The 21,661-nt window shown below is 46.1% G+C and overlaps 1 protein-coding gene across 1 annotated transcript in view; it reads right to left on the bottom strand.

Annotated features, from left to right (window-relative positions):
- The window catches only part of CCDC150 (coiled-coil domain containing 150), a 42,317-nt gene extending 35,880 nt beyond the window's left edge, over positions 1-6,437 (bottom strand). The window contains exons 1-5 of the mRNA XM_081095708.1: positions 5,909-6,437; positions 4,457-4,677; positions 4,165-4,343; positions 2,474-2,542; positions 1,064-1,180 (exon numbers count right to left, since the gene is read on the bottom strand). Coding sequence (XP_080951834.1) covers positions 1,064-1,180; positions 2,474-2,542; positions 4,165-4,343; positions 4,457-4,677; positions 5,909-5,979 — 657 coding nt within the window. The 5' untranslated portion in view covers positions 5,980-6,437. The remainder of the gene's footprint in view (positions 1-1,063; positions 1,181-2,473; positions 2,543-4,164; positions 4,344-4,456; positions 4,678-5,908) is intronic.
- Positions 6,438-21,661: the final 15,224 nt, after the last annotated feature.

Raw genomic sequence — 21,661 nt, 5'->3', positions numbered from 1 at the left:
GATTCTAATAAACTACCTTATAGCACATGTGTGAGGCATCACTGGAGGAGAAGGGAGTTCGCCTCCACGTTACAGTTGAGATCTCCACAGAGGCGGGGCCTCAGCCATGCTGGCCAATGGAGCTCCCTGTGCACACCACACAGCAGGCACAGTCACAGTGACTGTCGAGCTCTTAAAATGCGGCCAGAGTGAGTGAGAAACTGAATTTTTAATTTTTAAAAATTTTTAATTTAAATTTAAATAGCCACGTGACTCGTGGCTACCATACTGGCAGTGCAAGTCATAGCAATAAAGGACCACTTACAAATTCCTTAGGAATTCTCTTTGTAATTCTATTGTGCAGGACAGCCATCAAAATAATTAAGTTAAAATAATGGATAACATAATAATTAAGTTATTAATTGTTAATTACATAATGATTAGTTAAAATAATATTAGGTTAAAGTAAAGATTATATATTCCCATGATAGGTATTCAACTGAGCCACTCGGCCAGGGTATAAGTCTGCATTTTTACTAATTGCCTTAAATTGCTTAGAATTAAAAATATTCTAAATTACAGATAGGTACTCCAAATAACAAGTATGATAAAGGCAAAAACAGTATATTAAAATAAATTGTGAGACTTGAAAACAGACCTGTAAACACATCCCTGATTATTTTACTTATTGGTATTTTCTGCTCTAAGTATTAGCTCAGTTTAATTTTTATTTCCTATCCACATCACATACAAATACCATGAGGCCAGGGTAATGCCTTCTAAGGTCAAACTCTGGATAGAGATTAATGATGTGGTGGGAAGGATCCTGTCCCAGGAGCTACGCATTCACCTCTCAAAGCCTGAGGCAAATTAATCTCTCTGGTCCTCAGCTCCCTCGTTCATGAACTGAGTGTCAAACTGAATGATAGCAGGTCCTTTCTTATTTAAAATATTTAAAATAGTAGTAACATAAAGAAAAGTTAATAATTTAATAAATCTAAAGGAAATTATCAAAACTATAGGCTAATAGGTAAAATGGTCAGCTTTTCTCTTTCCTAAACATAAGGAGAGGAAAGATGTCTACCTGCTTGCGTTCCACCTCCACTGCTGCCCCCATCTCTTGTATTTTGAGCAGCATGGCCGATCCAGAGTTCTCAAGAGAAGTCCTCAGGCACTTTTCCTGAGACAGCTGTCTCCGCAGCTACAGAGCAACAGTGCAGTTAGGCAAGACCCAGGAACATCAGAGCAGCTTAACAAAGGTCAGAGTCACTTGGGAAGTTTGCCAGACATGCCATCTCGCCCCCAAACATCCTTCACTAGCTTATGACTACTCAGAAACAGGCTTCTGTTTTTCTCTAATGCGTAATCTTCCAAGAAATAGAGTCAAATTTGTTGTTTTTATCCTATAGTGTAAGTCTGTTTCCCAAATTTCAGGTCAAGACTCATTAACAAGCTGCAAGCAGCACTTGGAAAAGGAAAAACAAAGAATACAAAGCAAGTATGAGCAAGCACAGCAAAGAATAAGAAACAGTAAGTGCCGCTTCATAAACGTCTGTGTGCATGTACATGTGGGCAGTGTTGCAGTGTAAATAGATATCTTAGAATGGGCTGTTGTGGAAAAGTTTGAAAAACACTAATATCATACCTTAGGATATGGATTTTCTGTGTTTCTTTCTGGCTATCTATTTTTAAATCTTATTTCCCTATATTTTGATTTCCTCATCTATATATTTTAATCCCATAGTATTATAAACATACTTCTGAAAGCTTATTTCATTCTGTTCTGAGATGTAAAGGTCTAAACAAATACTGAAGTAACTTAAATAGCAGACAATACTGACACTCAAGAATTGGGGTCCACTACCTTATTCTCTCAGTAAATGACAGTAAAGTGAATCAGAGATAAAAGAAAGAGTCTCTTCTATCATGAGGTAAGAAGATTCTTTCCAGCTTAAACTGGGAATTGCAACATGCCATTGATTTTATGAAGTCATATTAATATTGAGGTTTCTAGGCCACTGTGTATACTGAGTAACTCTTCTATTTTCAAAGTTTTAGACCAACAACTTTTAGCAGCCACCTGCTTCACAATTCCCAATCAACAGAGTTTTATCTCCTAAAACTCAGGCTGAAATGGAGGTTTCACAGTAAAATTAGATGAGCAGGCTGACTAAAAGCTTTTTACTTTAAACAGAACTGCAGTTTGAAAGGTCTTTGTATGATGGTGCTCAGTTACTCTAGTAACGGGCAACCGCATGGATTCTGCAGTAACCATTTCCCTCCGGGCTCTGCTTTATGGCTGTATCGAGGCAAAAGGAAGTCTTATGCCAAAACGCAGGCGCTTTCACTTAAATGTCATGTGACGTATTTTTTAACTCCTCCTATTACACAGTCACATATTTCCTTCTTCAAAGGTTTCTGTTCATTCTACTTTCTTGACTTTTCTCATGCAATTCCAATGCCCCCTGCACCCTCCAGCATCTTTTTATCTTACCTCCTGAACTTTAAGGTTCATTTTACGCTTTGTGGTCTTCAGCTCCTCTTCCATAATGGCTGCATTCTTCTAAAATAGAAGAAGAAAGGGTTCTAAGTGATCTGCAATGGCAGGGAGTAACTATCTAGACTTCTATCTGGCAACCTATAAATGCTATTCTGAATACAGTTATCAATACTTCTCATTGTGAGTCTGAAGCCATTATGATGAGATTATTACTTTGGTTCATGACTTCTATAATTTTTCCGTCTAGATCATAAAAAGGGATTAGTCACACTCACTTCCTATGTATGATTTAATAACTGGAGGAGAGCCTGGGAACTGATAGAAATTTTTCTTACAGAGCATATTCCTACTTCTTTAAGTACTATACTCTGCTAGGCTCAAGATGACGCATGCTTAGGAGTTCAGGATGAAAAACACGACTTTCACAATGGATTCTCTTCTATATTATTACTAAAGGCAGCACGTACGTGAAATCTCAGGAGTCGTCTTGGTCCTCTTTCCTACTTTCAGGCCCTACCCAGCACCATATTCTAGCACATCTATCTTCTCAGAACATCCCCTTCTTAAATGCCACGACCCTAACTCAGAACTAGGAAGGCTCACGCCTCCAATAATGCAATGCGTTCCTAAGTCTTTCCCGGCCTCCCAGCTCTTCTCCTGACTCCCCCTGTAATCATTGCCCCACACTTCTGCCAGATTATTGTTCCTTACGTCATTGCCGTATCCAAAACTTTAATCACCCCCTCCAATCAAACCCGACTACTCATTCTTGATTCTGAGACCCTCCTGTAACAGTGGTCGCCAACTGGTGGTCCACGGAGCACTGTTGGTCTGTGAGGACCGAAAGGTTGGCGCCCGCTGCTCTATAATGTGACCCTGAGCCAATTTCCAACTTATTTCCCACAGACAAATGTTCACTCCTGTCAGGCTAGTTGATGCATTTCCCCCTAACTGCACCCAGTGGAAAGATCTAGGTTCAAACCTGGGTCATGGGAAGAAGACAGGGAAGTATGATCTTGGAGAAGTGCCTTCTCTCGGCCCCCAGTACTCTCATCATTAAAATGGGGACAATAATATCCTACATCAACAGGTTTTGCGAGGATTAAACAAAATAACCTGTTCAACATCTATTACACTGCCTAGCCTGTGGCGGGAAAACAAAATTGTTAGTTTATTTTCCTTGTCTTTATTCTTTGCTGCCTGTGTGTGTGCGACTTGAAATGCCCTCACCTCACCACTTCGTCTTCTAAAACCTCTTTCTGGAAGCCTACCCTGACCTATTCTAGAGGAAAAGATAGGGCATATGCGCCCTCTCAAACCCATCCAACACAAAACTCTTCAATATTCGCTTACTGCCCTATACTTGTCCATTGACATTCCACGCCTTTATTTGGTCTCTGTTTCATTTTTCAAGCTATGCCTTGTTCTCCCAGGTGGCAGAGAAGCCCTTAAAGAGCACAGACTACCTCATATCGCTGGGCCCTCAGCCGTGTGCACAGTGTAAGGGCTCTATAAGTACTCAGTTACTGATAGCACACCTCGTTTAAGTTATCCATGTAGATACATTTTAAATGTCGAGAATCCTCACATCAACACCACCTATTTTTAAAAGTCAGTCTGACAGGCCTGTTGCCTCCTCCAACCAACTCCTGCTGCGAGTGTGTTTCAGAGCTCTCGACCCAAACCTTCGTCTCCGAGGCCATCTCCAGCGTGGCAGTCAGCCTCTGCACCTCGTCCTGGGCCTTGTCTTCCTCCTCTTTCACGTCTCTGAGTTGCTGGCGCAAATTCAGCACTTCCAGGTGCAGCAGCTTCAGGTCCTGGGAGTGCTCCTCCTGTATTGTGTTCAGCCGGTCCTTCAGAAACGCTGCCAGACAGCACGGGAGGGTCAGAGAGCAGCGGACGCGCAGGAAGGAACAGCATCGTCCACTCATCAGGCACGCACACAGCACCGCACTCCCACGGCCCTCTTCTCTCTACCTGCTTTCTGTGGGTTCGTGTCCCTCTCAGTCTGCAGACAAAAGATATTCATCTTCAAGGACTGGATGAGGCTTTCCAGGTGGCACATCCGATTCACCAGAAACTCACAGTTCTTCCACAAAATATCCGTTTTCCCCGAACAAGTTACTTCACTCTGGATAGGACTAGTGATGTTCTGGTTCTTAGGTGCTTCTAAACACTCTGGGGTTTCAAACTGGTTTCTGGACAAAGATCCCAATACAACAAAATTATGCAATGCAATGGGTACGACCGGCATCGCCACCAGCGAGACAATGCACTATTTCTACTAAGAATAAAAATCACACTTAGTTAACAAGCAGCTGTCATTCCCTCCACATTTACATGTAGAGAGCAGTATTAAGGAAAAACTATGTGGGATGGGCAAAGATCACTGACTTTCTAATGGCTGCTTATTTCTATATGAACTTTTCATAAACTTTTTGTATGTAAAAAGCAGTGATACATAAAACATGGTAAAGTCTAATTCTGTAATAGTGAACTAAGAATTAAAGTTAGCATGGAAGCAATATACTCACATTTTTAAAAAAATATTTAAACAAGGCTAGAATAAACACTCCTTTCCTGTTCCAACATACTCAACATGTATAAACATTTAATCTTTAACTGCTGAAGAGTTTTTTACTCTATGGGTGCTATAATACCAACTAGACTAATTTAGGTCTTTATGAGAGGCACACAGGAAACATAGAGGCACACCTCAGAGATATTGCAGGTTTGGTTGCAGACCACAACAATAAAGCAAGTACTACAATCAAGTGAGCTGTAATCCTTTTGCTGGTGGAGGGACTAGCCTTCAATTTAAAAAAAAAAAAGCATTATCTAGGAAGTGCAATAAAACAAGGTATGCCTGTGTGTACTTTTAAATAAATCATACCAGTAAATCTGATATTGGGTGTTTTTGCACCTAGATTTCTCAGGCCATTGATAATCCAACATTTAATGGTAATAACTTCTTTAGCAGCACAAGGGGAGAAAAAAAAAAAACAATTTTTTTGAGTACCTCATTCTAAATTATAAAATTTTAAGACCTAAAACCTCTCTTTTAATTTACAATAAATCTGGGAAAAGAAAATGTCCATCTTAATGGCATGAATCAAGGTTAGATGTCCACCTAACCTAACAAAGCCAATTTTTGATTTACAAAATAAGAACCAAACTTTTTTCTCATTACACAAAAAATTACATGTTGGTTTTAAATCAGGTGTCGACAGTAAACGGGATATCGAATATCTGTTCAGGGGAATCGTGGTAGTAGCTCTCTCACAGGATGCAACTGGAAGCTATTATTTCTCAGTTCTTTTGTAAACACCTGTTTCATCTGCCAAACAGCGCACCCCGGGACACCTTATTAATAACCAGTGACGCGAAGTTCTTCAGCCTGCAGCGAGCGAGTTCATGTCCACCTGTTACCTTTTTGCACCGAAGTCCAACATGATTAGGTCATCCCTCAGAGAACTGGTCTGTTCCTCAACGATCCTCATCCTCTGCTCCAGGACTGTGACTGTTTCAGAAGCTGTAGCACTGATGTAGGTTGGAGAGACAACGGGTCTGGTTATCGTAGCTTCTATGTGCACCTGAGATTAAAGTCACGACGTTAGTGCAGTAGCTTCTATTATTTCTCAACACAGCCCCGCCCCTTCCTGTGGTGGCACTGCACCCCCTGTCCTGTTGAGCTCAGAGGTGGTCCTGTGTCCTGTTTTGGCCAATGAAATGTGGGTGGCGCTTAAAGAACTAACTTGTCATTCACTGTCTCCATCTCTCCTCCCCTCCCCGCCTTTGCATGAGATGGGCAACATCCCAGACAGGGCCTGCCAGATCCCAGAGGGAAGATGACATGAAGCACAACCATGACATCCAGTGCGACTGAGCAATAAGCCTATCCTATATAATAAAGAGGGAATATGCAAATTAACCCTCATGCCCTCAGAGATGGCTGCCTGCGACCAGGCCCGCAGGGGGGCTAGTGAGGGACGACCAAACGACTGAACAGCAGGCTGTGTGGGGTGACCAGGCTGGCAGGTGGGGGGGCGGGGGCAAGAGGGGCGACCAGGCTGGCAGGAGGGGCAGTTGGGGGTGACCAGTCAGAAGGGGGGGCAGTTAGGGGCAATCAGGCCGGCAGAGGGGGCAGTAAGGGGTGACCAGGCTGGCTTGGGGGGGGGGCAGTTAGGAGCAACCAGGCCAGCAGGGAGGGAGCAGATGGGGGCAACCAGAACCAGGCAGGCAGGTGAGCGGTTAGGAGCCAGCAGTCCAGGATTGCGAGAGGGATGTCCGACTGCGGGTTTAGGCCTGATCCTCGCGGGGGGCCAGATTGGAGAGGGTGCAGGCTGGGCTAAAGGGACACCCCCCCCCCCCCCCCCCGCATGAATTTCGTGCACTGGGCCTCTAGTGTTTTCTAAGCCACTGAGGCTGCTCGGTGGTCTGTTACTGCATCGCAGTCCAGCTTGTCCTCTCCGCCGCTCTCAGACACATCAGGACCTAGGGTTTGGCTGGCAGAGTTCCCGCCTCTCTCATCACCAGACATGTTCGCTTCACTGGGGAACAGAGAACAGGAAGGATTCGAGGACCGGGTGACAAGGCAGGGCCGTGAGGAGGGTGTGGGCGGTCAAGCCGAACTAACGGGAGCTTTTCCAAATCAGGGTCAGATGCCGAAGCTCCTCCATCTTCAGCGCCTCGCGCAGGTCATGGGGCACTGGGGGGGGGGGGGGGGAACCCCGGGGCAGGTCCGGGGGCCGCTGGGAAGAAGGTCCATTCCTAGCACCCGCGTTGTCACAGGCGGCCCGGGGGCAGGACAGGTGACCCCACCAGCTCCATCCGCACCGCCATGGCTGTCCCGGAGCCCGATGCCTCCCCCCAGTGTCAGGCCGGGACTGAGGCTTCTCCGGGCCTCCCCCCGTCAGCCACCGCCGGGGCGATGCAAGACCTTCGCTTCCGACCGGCCTCGCCGGCCTCCCATGCAAAGGCGCCATGAAGCCGCGTCCTGAGGTCCGGAGACAAGACCGGACGCGGCCCGCGAGGGGGACAGGGGGCGGGGGCGGCCTCTCCGAGCCGCAGACTCCCTCCCTCGGGCCCGCACCCGGGCTCGGCTCAGCCGCCAGGGCCCCCAGCCTCATCCCACTGTCCATCGGTCCGCCTGTGGCTCCGCCCCGCAGCAGGAGGGCCGGTTTCCATAGAACTAAATCCGTGTTTTAAACCAACCCGCTCCCGGGCGCGATCCGTCCCGTAGGCAGGCGCGCCCGCGGCAGGGCATGCCGGGAACTGTAGTTTTCCCGGCCCAGGAGGGCCCTCCGCCCGGGGCGGGATCCAGACCGGCATCCGGCATCCGGCGGCGCGCCCTGGACGCGCAGCCCCGTGACCCGGATGACGACAGGGCGGCATTGTGCCCGCACGCGGCGCACGCCGGGACCTGTAGTCCATCCCCCCTCCTCTCCCGGAGTCCCAGGTCCGTCTCCTTCTGCAGTTAGCGGTCCGGTCCCCGCGAACGCGCGGCGTTTGGATGATTCGGCGAACACACACCCTGCGGCAGGTGAGAGTCCGAGATCAGGAAACGCTTTCCGTTTGGGGAGGACGAAAGGATCAGGCAACTTCTGAACAGAAAAGAGCACATATAGTTTATGAGCATGAAAATGGGTAAACATACGGAGTTCACACATTCTTCCCCTTAAAGGAAAAAAACCGAGCTCCTTTTCAGCCTCGCCTGTGCTGGCCAGATGGGGAGGAAAGAGTATGGAATCTGCTCGCTTGTCTTGTGTCTCTTCCGGGTAATCCATTTCTCGCCTTGTAAGTGAATAGATATTTCTGAATCTGTCAGTAGCTAAGACACGAAAAAAAGTATTGAAAATAAAGCTGCAGCCGTTTCTTGGTTCTGCTGTCAGACTGGGGATTCACACTTAACCCGGAGCTTTCTACGGCGAAAAGACCACACGGCTTTGCGTTTCACGAGCTGCACAGAACACCTGTTACCACCGCCAGGCCGATCCTTGGGGCGCAGCTGAGCAGAACCTCAGCCCTCAAGTGAATGCAGTCAGATCCCGGATGGGTCCTCCTTTGCTTAGCAAGGGCCTGACTGCATCGATCTGGTTATTATTCTATTTCCTCCGGTAGCTGCGCCTCAACGCGAGAGGGAGAGAATGTCCATCAAACCACAGCTGTGAGACATGGCCATCCAACCGCGAGCCCCTCCGCTGAGAGAGAGAGAGGAGCGCCGCAGACACTATTCAGAGGAAGGGGCCAAACCAAGCTTTCGGTAGGAAAAGTGGGGGGAGTAGTTTGGAGAGCCAATGCAAAAAGCAATTATCCTCTCGGTATGTCCATTTTCTCTTGCAGCGACCTCTGATTTAGCTGCAGAGCTGAGGCATATAATCCAAACACTTCGAGGTAATGAGAGTTTTCACCTTCTCCTCCAATCTCCATATGAAGCAGCAGTCAGGGAGCCGTATTGATTAAATTTAGTGCCTTTCTCTTTCTCTACCATCCAGCAAACCATATAAGCACTTAACTCAAGCACTTACAGCGTTAGAGAAATAATATGGTCTTCCGTAAACTAATTCATCTGCTGGAGGACCAGTCTGGATACCCAAGAATTCATTACATTAGAAGTTTGTTTTATTGTTTTAAGTGTCTGCTTTTTCCTGATTTCCCTCTTGATTTTTCAATTGATAAAATATTTTTATATTGTTGACCCCATTCAAATAACAAGATCTTTTCACATGGATTCCATGTGGATCACAGCCTTTCTTAGTATGATATCATACAGCTGGTTTTCCAAGCACCCTTCCCAGTAAATCCTTCATGTTGCTAAAATGATCTTTAAGAAGGTAAATCTGATTCTCAGTCCCTTGCTTAAAGAAGCATTTAGAGGGCCCCCCTTTGAACTAGTAGTTTTCCATCAAACAGGATGAAGCCCAAACTGCTCATGGCTTCAGCCTAATTCACCAGCCTCATCTGCACCAGGTCCCCCAGGGGAACCTGGAATTCACGCCTCCTGGCAGACCTTTGTGATTGCAGACTCTGTGCCCGCTGCCAGGCTCGCCCTGCCTTTTGTCAGTATGGTGAACTCAACAGAAATGTTACCTCTTCTGTGAGGCCATTCTATTCCCTCCCAAAGTACTTACTGCACTGCCTTATAATTGTCAGAGTCTTATCTCCCCTTAATTAGACTGTAGGCCAGCGGTTCTCAACCTGTGGGTCGCGACCCCTTTGGCGGTCGAACGACCCTTTCACAGGGGTCGCCTAAGACCATCCTGCATATCAGATATTTACATGACGATTCATCACAATAGCAATCACAGTTATGAAGTAGCAACAAAAATAATTTTATGGTTGGGTCACAACATGAGGAACTGTATTTAAAGGGCCAGAAGGTTGAGAACCATTGCTGTAGGCTATTTGAGGACAGGAGTTTTGTTGTTTTTATTTTGATCTTCTTATTGTCAACACCAAATACAACGCCTGGCACACAGTAGATGCTTGGTAAGCCCTTGTTACACGAGCAAATTAGCGAATACATTTTGAACACGTCTGTGAAAGAAGCTGTGTCTCATTCCCTTGACTATTTGCATATTCAGTCTGTAGGCCGGGAAAAGGCATGTGCTTTCTTAGCAATGACTTGACATTTCAGATACACCAATGACAGCAGAGTTACCTACAACCACCTCCCCTCGGAGTCGAAAAAGTGCTCTGTGGGTAAAGAAGTGCAAACACACAAAATTTAGTTTCCATATCTTGTGGGGACAATGAGACATGAGAATGGCAAATTCACTAACCGGTTTCTCACCTCACGTGGACAGCCAAACCTTTGTTAGGTATTAGCTCTGGGTGTGAAGATTAGAATTTGGAGGAGTCTCTTAGTTGTTTTTGTGTGTTTTTTTTAAATATACTTTATTGGTTTTTTACAGAGTGGAAGGGAGAGGTATAGAGAGTTAGAAACATCGATGAGAGAGAAACATCGATCAGTTGCCTCCTGCACACCTCCTACTGGGGATGTGCCCGAAACCAAGGTACATGCCCTTGGCTGGAATTGAACCTGGGACCCTTCAATCTGCAGGCCGATGCTCTATCCACTGAGCCAAACCAGTTAGGGCATCTTAGTTTTTAATAAGCTGGTGAATCGGTCCAGGGCTGCGAAGATACCATCTGTTAGTTGAATTCGTCTTTAGTAATAATCCTATATAATAAAGAGCTAATATGCTAATTAGACCAGACGGCAGAACTACCTTCCAGAACGACCTTCTGGATGACCTTCTGGAATGACCAGTGGGTGGAGCCCCTTGCACAAATTTCATGCATTGGGCCTCTAGTGCTTCTTATAAGATCTCTGGCAGCAGGCACACCAATAAAACTTTGTGAAAGTAGATTCTACTGACCAAACAAGAGTAAGGTCAAAGTTCTGGTGATGTTGCTGCAGCTTCATTTTACATTCCCTAAGGTTATTCTTTTGGTCTTAATAGGATAATACATAATAAGGAAGAAACACGAGTATTCTCTTTAAAGTGTCTCACACAGTTCAGCTGTCTGATATTTCTGATTGAGTAGTAATAACAGTGTATATCATCTTTTGAATCTGTGTGACCTATCGCCTCACTTGATCCTAGCTGTAACCTGAAGATGTAGTACTTACATTCTCATTCTATCATTGAGACCACCGAGATTGGGAGAAGTTAAGTAATTTGCCTAGAGACATACAGCCAGTAAGTGACAGAATTATTTGGACTTGAGTCTCTCTCTCGCCAATGAAACCAAAAACTAGTTCTTCGAATGAAAATCAGTAAAACTCATGAACTGTTGACCAGGCTGGCCAAGAAAAAAAGAGAGAAGACAAAAATTATAGAGATTAAAAGGATAATGAGGAAAGACTATAAACAACTCCATGTACATAAATTGACAACTTAAAGTCATTATGAGACACAAACTAATTAAACTCACTAAAAAATAATAACCTAGTAGCCCTATACATATTTTCTGTTTTCAAATTTATTGATTGTTTTCCCTTCTTACGTTTATTATTTAAACCAGAGCACTTAGGGAGTAAAAGGACACCCAGGCAAAGAGCACAAACTGGAAATGTTGCAGGAACTCAAGGGTAGGTCATCTTGCCTACAGGATATGTGGAATGGGAAAAGTCATGTCTGTCTCTTAAAACCACATAAAGAAACATGCACATAGTCCATATCTTAAAGAACGTTAAGTTAAATGTAAGAGATGTATTCAGATAAGTATTCCTGAAAGTAATAATATTTCTCCTTGTCATAGTAATAAAGAATGAACCCAGCCCTTCAAAACACAAGGCTCTGAGACAAGCTACAGGTGAACCGTACAACAAGGATGTATCTCCAAAATGTAGGGAATTTCAGGTGGTGGAAATAGTGGAAATTAAAATAACATTTCATCCAGACATTGAATGCCAAACAATCAGTTTATAAATCTTATTTCTCAGGATCTGTTTCTTTATTGCTATAGTTCTATGATTTCTTTATAGATATTTCTTAACTATATTTGGACACAGATGGTACCTTGCTACAATTGTGGTAGCCTCCTACAGAATATAAGTATATATTCCACTATAAACATTCAAATTGAGATTAAGGGATCACTTGGGTATCTTGGTGAAACAAGATGGCAAAAGGCAAAATCTTCATAAAACATTATTTGATAAGATTATATTACCAAGTAGAATTGTTTCTCTTCTGGCCATCCACAAATAGAGAAATCCATATGCATGTTGCTTTCTTCATTGTTTCCCCATAACCATCAGTACAGAAGACCCACAAGGTAACACATCCAATTGCACATATTGACAATAAAAATCAAGCTCCTACATTAGCTCTAAAGCACATATTGTCTCTTGAAACCTTTGACAGCTTGGCTGGTTTCATTTTTTACCCTCAGATACTCTCTTCCTGGAAAGCATCCTGGCTTCCTAAAATAGGTATTCATGGAAAACACTCTCTCGCACTATAGTGTTACCAGGAGTCAGTTCCTTTACTTGCATAAACTGAACATCTCAATAAAGTAAAAAAGACTGCGCTTTCATCCTACGTAATAAAAGGCTAATATGCAAATTGTCCCCTCGGGAGTTCGACCACTGGCTATGATGTGCGCTGACCACCAGGGTTATAAATAAGGGAAGAACATGAATGTTACCAATACATTTAATAGGTTACCATAACATATCTGGTTTAGTTCTTTAGATTTTGTAGTCAGAATTTAGAAGAATAGTGTATATTGTGTAAGTTAAGGAATTGTATAAATTAGATAGCAATGTTAGTTTTTGTGGTGTTATAGCAAGCAACCAAAAGATTTGAAAAAGAAAGGGTATTGGGGTGATTTCTAAGAAGTAGGAGATTTGTTTTGGGATTAAAAAATGCTCTAAAAGTGGTTGTGGTGATAGATGCACATATAGTTTGCATATGTGAAATACAATAGAATTACACACATTCAATGTGTGAATTATATGGTATTTATTTAGCCATGTCTTTTCCTCCCTCCCTCCCTCCCTCCCTCCCTCCCTCCCTCCCTCCCTCTCTCCTTTCCTTGTTAATCTTATATTAGGATATTCTTTCCATTGCTTTTCAGAGAGTGGAAAGGAGAGAGGGGGAGAGAGAAAGGGTGGGGGAGGGGGAGAGAAGCATCTATGTGAGAGAGAAACTTCAATTGGTTGCCTTCTACACATGCCCTGACAGGGCCCAGGGATCAAACCTGTAACCCAGGCACATGCCCTTGACTGGAATTGAACCCGTGACCCTTAGGTGTGTGGGCTGGTGCTCTAGCTGCTGAGCCACAATGGCCAGAGCGCCATCTCTTGTTCTCTGAAACTGCCCATACCTCTGTAAAGTTCCTTCATTCCCTTGTTCTCATTACCCTGTTGAGTGTGTCATCAGCTTCTTGCTGGGATCCTACCCATATTAGGATTGAACCATAGTATATCTTGCATCTGGACATATACACATAGAGAAAAATGTTACCAAATCCCAGAAATTAAAAAAAAAAAAAAGAATGGAAATGATATGCACCAACTTCAGGTAGTGGTTATTTTTAGAGGAGAAGAAGGAAGAAGGTGAGAATTAGGGTTTATTTAGCTATATATAAACTGTCATCGTTCTAAAAAATAGTATCGAACAAACAAAAACTAAAATAAATATGGCAAATAGTGCTTTTAAAAAATCAGTGATGGACACATGCACGTCTCTTTTCTCTTTTGGAAAAATTAAAAAATGAAATGAAATTAATCTTATTTCAGATTGAAGCCTGTTGGTAAAAGAGCCTGCTCTGTGGGATAGGCTGGGGGGACATACGGATGGAGATTTGGGGTACAGGGACTAAGGAAGGGAAAAAACAGCCTGAACATTGAAGGAGCCCGTACTTATTAAAAACAATTAGCTGAGTCTATGCACAGAGCAGCAAAGCTGAGCTCCTATTGTTCCCGGGAGATGATGTGATGACATCCCTCATCTTCCTTAGAGTTCTCATGGCAACAGTGTCTCGGGGACATACCGGCTCTTGCACAATGTATATGCAAACAGCCTGCGAGTAGATTTAACCTGGAGGCTACCCCAAGGAGAAGTGTCTACCAGCCCCAGCTGCTTCGGGTTTAGAGAGGAAAAGAATCCAGGAAGAATCCTGTCAGCAGCAAGAAAGATGGTGAGGCTGGCCAGGGCTGGCCATTAGAGGTGTTTGCTTTACACCCTCACTTCCCGAGCTAGAGGCAGTGTTGCTCACTATTCTATGGCTCCAGGCCTCTTTCTGGGCTCCTGGAGAAGTCAGTCTCTTGTGGAAGTGGGGGGCTCATACTCTACGTTTTCTGGACATCGTCTCTATCACACACATAGCACCTGACTACACCCTCGGGAAGTGAGGGTTTAAAGCAAACCTCTAATGGCCGGCTGCTGGTGTGGGATGGACTCCACTTCCATCTGTAGGGCCAGGTCCCTGATTGATGGAGGCCTGAACCAATGAGCCACTCTATCCCAGCCATCATCTAATTTAAACCAATGGGACCTCAGGAAACCTTGCTGGGGGGCTTCAGGAGGAGGAGGTGTTCGCTCTGCCTATGGGCTGAGGGTAAGAAGGGTGCAAGGGAGATGGGGTTGCGCAGCCAGCTTGCTACCGTGAGAGGAACCAGCCTGGTGATGAAGTCCTCAGGCGGCCGAGGCCCCCTGGGTCCGCGTTCCAGGTAGACCTGGAGTCAGGCTGTGGCCTGTGGAAGCTGGAGAAGACAAGGACGTGGATTCTCCCCTCGGGCTTCCAGAGAAGGAGGCCTGATGATACCAGGACTGTTCGGTGCAGTGAAGTGACTGCAGCCTCTGACCCCCAGAACTGCAATGTGTGTGTGTGTGTGTGTGTGTGTGTGTGTGTAAGCCATTACCTTTGTGGTAGTTTGTTGCAGCAGAAATAGGAAACCGATACAAATAGGAAACCGGTCAAGTCCGTGTCCTGTTGCAGGGAAAAAGGCTTTCTTTATTAGTGTCTCCTGGAGTGGGAGGTCATACGCTTGTGGGGTGCTGTGTGTTCCCCAAACCCATCGCTGCTTCGGGACAGCCAGGTTACAGAAACTAATCAGTATGCCTCTTCTAAAAAGAGAGTGGCCAAAAATAAAATAAAATAAAACAAAAATAAAAAGAGAATGGCCTTCCTCCGTGCACTTCCATCTGGGACCGAGCGGGCAGAAAAACCCCCACCTTGCCAGGGCACCCGCTCTCTAGCTCCTACGTGATACATCGTGTTGGTGGCAATACTGGGGGCAGAGGGGACTAATAACGCCTCGATGCGCCACAACTTGAATTAACGAAAGGAAACATGATGCAGTTGCACCTGGATTTCAGAAAGTGGGTTGGAGGGTTCATAACTGTGTCAGGAAACCTCCCCCAGGAAGTGTGATTGTCATGAAGAGGAGGGTTTAAAGAGGGATATTTCACAATTTCCATCACAGCGTAGTTTTCTCATGTTGTTGTTACATACTGAACACTCTGGGAGATTTTGTACGTTGAATATCTTCATTGAAGTTGTAATAAGCCAGAATTTTCCCCAAAAGGTGGTTCTTATGAAGGCCACGAATATTTTCCTGTTTCTTTTGAAAATGGGTGCGATAACTCTTATGTAAATCAACTGAACCAAAGCCATCTAGGCCTAAAATAATAAGCTACTATAGTTATTAGAAACAATTACAAGTAGTACTCAGAGAAGTGACTCTCCTTTAGAAGGTCAAGGCAAAAAGTAATGAAAGTCTTCATTGTGGGGGGGTTTCTCATTAGTGACAGTTCTGCACGTTGTTTAAACAAAGTCCCTCTGGCCTGGCAACTTTTACCGGTAGGACGGAGTTCACAAGATAAGCGCTGCTTTTAATCGACAAACCAGAGGAGCCATATGTTGGCTGGTAGGCTGAGTACACAATGCTTGTTCCCACTTGTCAACATGGAGACAAAGTAAACAGAACTGCAATGGCCATGGGACACATCTTTGTCTACATGCAAGGCTGTGGGGAGTTCTGGCCTTGGCGTCGGGGCCGCTGGTGCCATTAGGCGGCCTTGGGTTTGGTTTTATGATATTCCTCCAGTCGAGGGAACTCTCTCCAGAAGTAGCCCGGTCTAAGACATTATTTCTAAGAACTTTTGTGAATGGGATTAGAGTGTTACCATTATGCTTCATCTGAAAGACGTCCAGAGAGCATGAGAGGCTAAGGTAAAATAGTTGTGACGCTGGACATGACTATTTCAGACAATGTCATGCTAGAAGCATTAGTACTGATGGTGAACACCCCATTGGAGAAGCATGGTTGGTGGTAGTTGGTCAGTAGGTCTATAGTGTTGTCCAAAAAAGGGAAGCTGTAGTTCTAGAAGTGGTGCTGATAATTAAAAAAAAAATTTAATTGAAGTATAATACAAATACAAAATGTGCACCCTTATTGTAAATGTACTAGAGGCCTGGTGCACGGATTCGTGCGCTGGTGGGGGGCATGGCCTGTGGGGATCGCCCGCTGTGGGAGCAGCCGCTCATCCCGGTCAGCCAAGCAGTGCTCCCACTGTGGGAGCATACTGACCACCAGGGGGCCGCTCCTGCGTTGAGCGTTTGCCCCCTGGTGGTCAGTGTGCGTCATAGCGACTGGTCAACCAGTCGTTCTGGTCGTTCCACCGTTCAGTCGCTGGGCTTTTATATATATAGATAAGTTGATAAATTTTACACACTAATCCACTTGTGGACCTAGCACCCAGATTAATAAAGAGAACACGGTTTCTCAGCATCTCCCCTTGTGGCTCTCTTCCAGTCATATCCCCCTAACCCTCAACCCAAGGTAACCACTGTCCTGACTAATAAATGGAATTGATCAGCTTTCCTTGTTTTGTACTTACATAACTAGAAACATACAATGTACGCTCTTTTGTTTCTGTCTTCTTCCACTCAACTTTGTACTTGTGAGATTCACTCATTTGTTATTTAGTTTTAACTTGTTCATTCCCATCATTTTATATATTCCCTGTGAGTACTGCTTGTTTTTGTTGTTCATGTAGGCATACACTTAAAGTGTATAAGCAATTCATTATGTCTGAATAAATTCACATGAAAACCCTTAAAAATATCCAGTCCTCTAGTTCTAACTCTGTTTCCAATGATGCAAACCTCTGATCTGTAATTTGAGACTCTAAATGGTATTATCCACGAGGAGGAAGAACTCTGAGCTGATGGCCTAGCAGTTCCTGGTGCCAGAGATTTCTTTCTGCCAGTTGATAAATGGAAGTCTGGAAATATAATTCAGTGTCCTATGAGTTTGTTTGGCATGAATGGGTTCCTGATGGCTGTGTCATCCTCCAGGTGAATTAATAAAAATCGAAACAACCTGAGCCTCTAAAACAGCGATATAAACTCTCAATGAATCTAGGTTTGAAATGGCCTGATGGAAATTGATCTGAGTTCTATGGACCTGAACTCTATTGATCTGAACTGTAAAGACTTCCTTTTTAAATGTACTTCTGACTGTGTCGAAATCTGTCATTTCTCAAAGTGTAAATATCCCAGAAAAGAATGCCAGTGAGGAGCTCAGAAGTAATAGAAGGCACACTGTGGTGCAATGCAGAATGTCAAGAAGGTGTGGGCAGAGTTAAAAAAAACTAATGAGGAATATTGAGGAATCCAGGGCCCAACCACAGTCAGAAGTTGCTACTATCCACAGGTGCAAAGGGACAAGGGGAGGCATTGATGTCCTGGAATCCAGCGAGGCCTGGAGGAGTGGCAGGGGGACGGCCTGTAACTGCATCACCAAGTCAAGGAGGGAGTGGAGAGCAAACACTCCAACCCCTTTCTCCTGCTACCCGCCAGTCTTCTCTGTAGAGCGCGCCTGGGAAGGCGCATGAGCCGATAGCCGGCTGAGTTCAGTGGCGTCAGCAGAGCCACGTCCTGGAAACATACCTTGCCAGGGGCAGGTATGTTGTCAGCCTGACCTTTAGCTCAGGCACCAGGGGTGGGATTCATTCTCTAAGTTCAGCCAGGTGGCAGGAACGGACACAATTATCCGGGCTCAGCCAGGAGTGACATTTACAAAGAAGCCACAAGAATGAAGAATTGCAGCTTGATCTTTAACCATGATTTCACATAATTTCCTTTGTCTAATACTTTCGTAAAACGTCCTGGTATCAGGCTGTATATAATAAACGTGCTGCACCAGCTCTGGGTCCCTGTCTCTCCATCAGAGGCCAGCATCCCACCCGGCCCCAGCTTTACTTAAAGTCTTTGTGTCTGTCTCTTTTTTTCCTTTTCTCAATCCCCAGCCACCCCTACTCAGGACTCGTCCGCTCTCTAGCCGTGCTGGTTGCGGCTAAGAGAGAAATACTTATCCTTCTCCGAGAAAGTCTGTGCACAGTGCACGTGGATTTGTCTCCCAGGATACAAAACAGGGCAGAGAGCGAGGAGCTGGTCCTCCAGAGGAGGTGGGTTGGAACACCAAGAAAAATGCTATAAAATGACAAGCTGTCTGTGGTATAACGTTGGCCCCAAGACAAGGGGCGAGAATAGCATTTAAAAGGGCACCATATTAACCTCTGTATTTTTTTCCCTAGGACTTCGCCCTTGCTTTTAATTTCACAATGTATTTCTATCCTTCTGTTTCTTTGTAAGTCGTCTTGGGTTAATGCTGAATCACCTGTCACCTCTGTGTGCCTGTGAATTAAGACACAACCTAGACTCCTTGGCACAGGTTGCAATAAGGATACAGCTTCTGGGAAAGATGTCTTTTCTTTGGCCAAAAGCAATGGCATCACCCACAGTCTTCTCCCCAAACAGAATCCTGTTTTGGTTGGAATTTTGAGCCAAGCAAAAATGCTGGGTTTATCTGACTAGTTGTTCATCAACAAGAAAAATATGCCAAGTATAGAATACTAGAGGCCCGATAGTTAGGATTTTTAAGACACTCATTGTGTTTCTTCATTATATAACCAAAATATCATTCTCTTGCGGGATCTTTTTTCATATCTTTAAGTTTATTTTGGCTTCTCCTCTCAAGAGAGTGTGAAGATATATACTCATTCAACAAGCAATTTGGGGCTCTTCCCATATGAATATAATTGAAAATGTTATAAGGAGTATTATGAAAGATGCTGAAGAGATGAAAACAATAAGAAAACAATAAACTGACAAGGCAACTATTGAAACAAATACAAAAGCGATCTAAGCTAGTGAATGATTTGAGTGGGAGATTAACTTTAGGTATCTGAAGGAAAACTTTAAAAAATAACTTAAAAGCTATTTCAACCAAAGAGACAATACACCACAGTAAGAAAAATACTAAGTGAGGAGTCAGAGGCCTGGTGCTAGTCCTGGCAAATGACTTGGTCTTCCTGTGATTTCTTTTCTTACCCATTAAGTTGGGATAATAATGGAATTAATTTTTCAAATGAGATAGTATATGTTGAAGGTATTTTAGAAGTTAACTATCCTTTGCTAATAATACAATAGCAATATTTTAAAGTTGCCTTCCGACTTAGTTTCTCTCTTTAGTAGGCTAACATCCTCCCCCCCCCCCCCCGCCCTTCCCCCAACCTCCCATCCTGGCTTAGTGATGAGGCTAGGTTTGGGAAGGAGCACATGTTATAAAGGCTTTGCTTCCAGCCAAAGGAAGTCCTGGGGAGACAGGAAGGGGAAGTAAAAGCAAGACATCTGTTCCAGTTTCGGCGGGTCATGGGAGAAGGCAGAGATAGGAGAGGCCCACAGGGTGACAGATGTGAGCCTCAAAATTAATGTCCTCTCCAGGCTTTGGTCCCAAGGGGGGAGGGGGTATGTTAGGGCAGGGTTTCTTGCTTTAACTTATTTTACGTATTTATTTTGATTGTGGTAAAAGATATAACATTTACTGTTCTCCACAGCAGAAATCAGGATTTTAAAAAGATTCCCAGGTGATTCTAATGTGCAGCCAAGGTTGAGAACCACTGCCTGGGATGGACAGAGGCAGGGGAATAAACGAGTCAGGGCTTTTTGTTACATGTGACAGGACACAGCTGAACTGAGGGGAGGAAATCCAGGAGGGGCATTGATCAGGAGCGGAGATTAATTGGCTTCAGGGGTAGAGTTCACTCAGTCACATTTGCCTTCCAAGGTTTAAAAGACACCTTCTTCTCTCCCTCAGCTCCCCTTCCTTTGAAGTTGGCGGCATTCACAGGCATTGGTGGTAGTTGTTATCACTGGTTTGCATCCTTCGAAATGAGTCATCCTAGTTTAAAGGGCTTCTTTTTCTGAACGGATTCCGCAAAGCCCCAGACTGAGTTGCTGGACCAATGTTCCCATCCGGGAAGCAGTCACTGTGCTTGGTCTGTAACAGGATGACCAGCTGGGTCGGAGGTGGGAGGTGGCAGGTGTTAGTATCCTGGTATCATTCCTGCGCCAGGGGGAAGGGCAGCCCCCCACTTCCTACCTATTCCCCCCCCCCCCCGCTAGTTACCGGAGAAGGGGGAGAGATGAATACCGAGAGCACACATTAAAAAAAAAAAAGCCAAATTACGGATATCCACTATTTTTTTTGGGGGGGGGGAATGTTTTGGGACCTCCTCCATGTAGGTACAGTTGTTGAACTTTAAATCCAGCAAATCTTTCCCATCCCTGGATAGATACCACGCCCAGGGGCAATGTCCCTACATTTCAGCGTTTTTACTCTTCCCCCCAGTGGTACTGAGTCAGTGTAGATGCTACAGAAGAGGCAAAGAGAAAGCCGGGAATATCAACATAGCGCATTTTTACATTTTAGTGCCCTCTGTAGGTAAAGTAGCTCAGAGCGCTTTCAATAATCCATTTTTAATCGTGACCACACCCGGTGTAGGTGACGGGGTATTACGGTCTGGCCCTTGCAGGTGGGGAAATCGAGGCATGACACCCCTCCATTCAGCTTTCCCGTGGGATTTAGGAAGAGTCTGGGTGCACGACCTCGGAGGGCGCCCCCCCTCCTCCGCGGCGCCGGTGACGGTCCTGCCCTTCGCGCCGCAGGAGAGCAGCCGGCTCCTCCGCAGCCTCGGATTCGTCTGCGCCCCGCCGCACCCGCCCGCTCACCTTCCCGGGAAGGTCCCGCTGGCCAAGGTCTGCCCGTCCCTCCCGTCCTCTCCCCGTCTCCTCCCCGGGTCCCCGACGTGCCGAGGGCCCCCGGCCGCGCGCCCCGCCGGGAGGTGCGGGCAGATGCTGCCCTGGCGTCCGGCGGGAGGGGCGCCGGCGCTGCCGGAGGTGAGCTGCCGGGCCCTTCGCCCCCAGGGCCGGGGAGCAGCGGGTGGAGGCGGGCGTCGGGCCCGCGGGCCGGAGGAAGGTGGTGGCGGGAGGGAGGCCGGGCGGCCGGGGGAGCCGCGAGAGGGGCCGGCCGGGCCCGCGCACGGAGAGCGAGCGCGGCGAGCCGGGCGCTGCGGGCCGATCGGGGACGCGCCGCGCCGGGCCGGGCCGCCGAGCTGCGCCCGGACCTCGCGGCGCCCGAACCCGGCGTCTCGGAGCACGGGCGGGAGCCATGGCTCCGCGCGTCCCCGCCGCCGCCGCTGCTGCTGACTCGGCACAATCCGCGGGGCGCGCGGGGGGCGCGGCGTAGCGGGTGGGCGGCGGCGCGGAGCGGCCCGTGGAGCTGCCGGAGGCGCGCCGGGTCCGTGGGAGCCGAGGACGATGCCAGCACAAAGGCGGGCGCAGCCCCGGCCCGCGGCGGGGGGCGGCGGGGACGGC

This window comes from Myotis nattereri (assembly GCF_964212035.1).
Source record: "Myotis nattereri genome assembly, chromosome: 7".
Taxonomy (NCBI): domain Eukaryota; kingdom Metazoa; phylum Chordata; class Mammalia; order Chiroptera; family Vespertilionidae; genus Myotis; species Myotis nattereri.
This window is presented reverse-complemented; position numbering and strand designations above follow the sequence as displayed.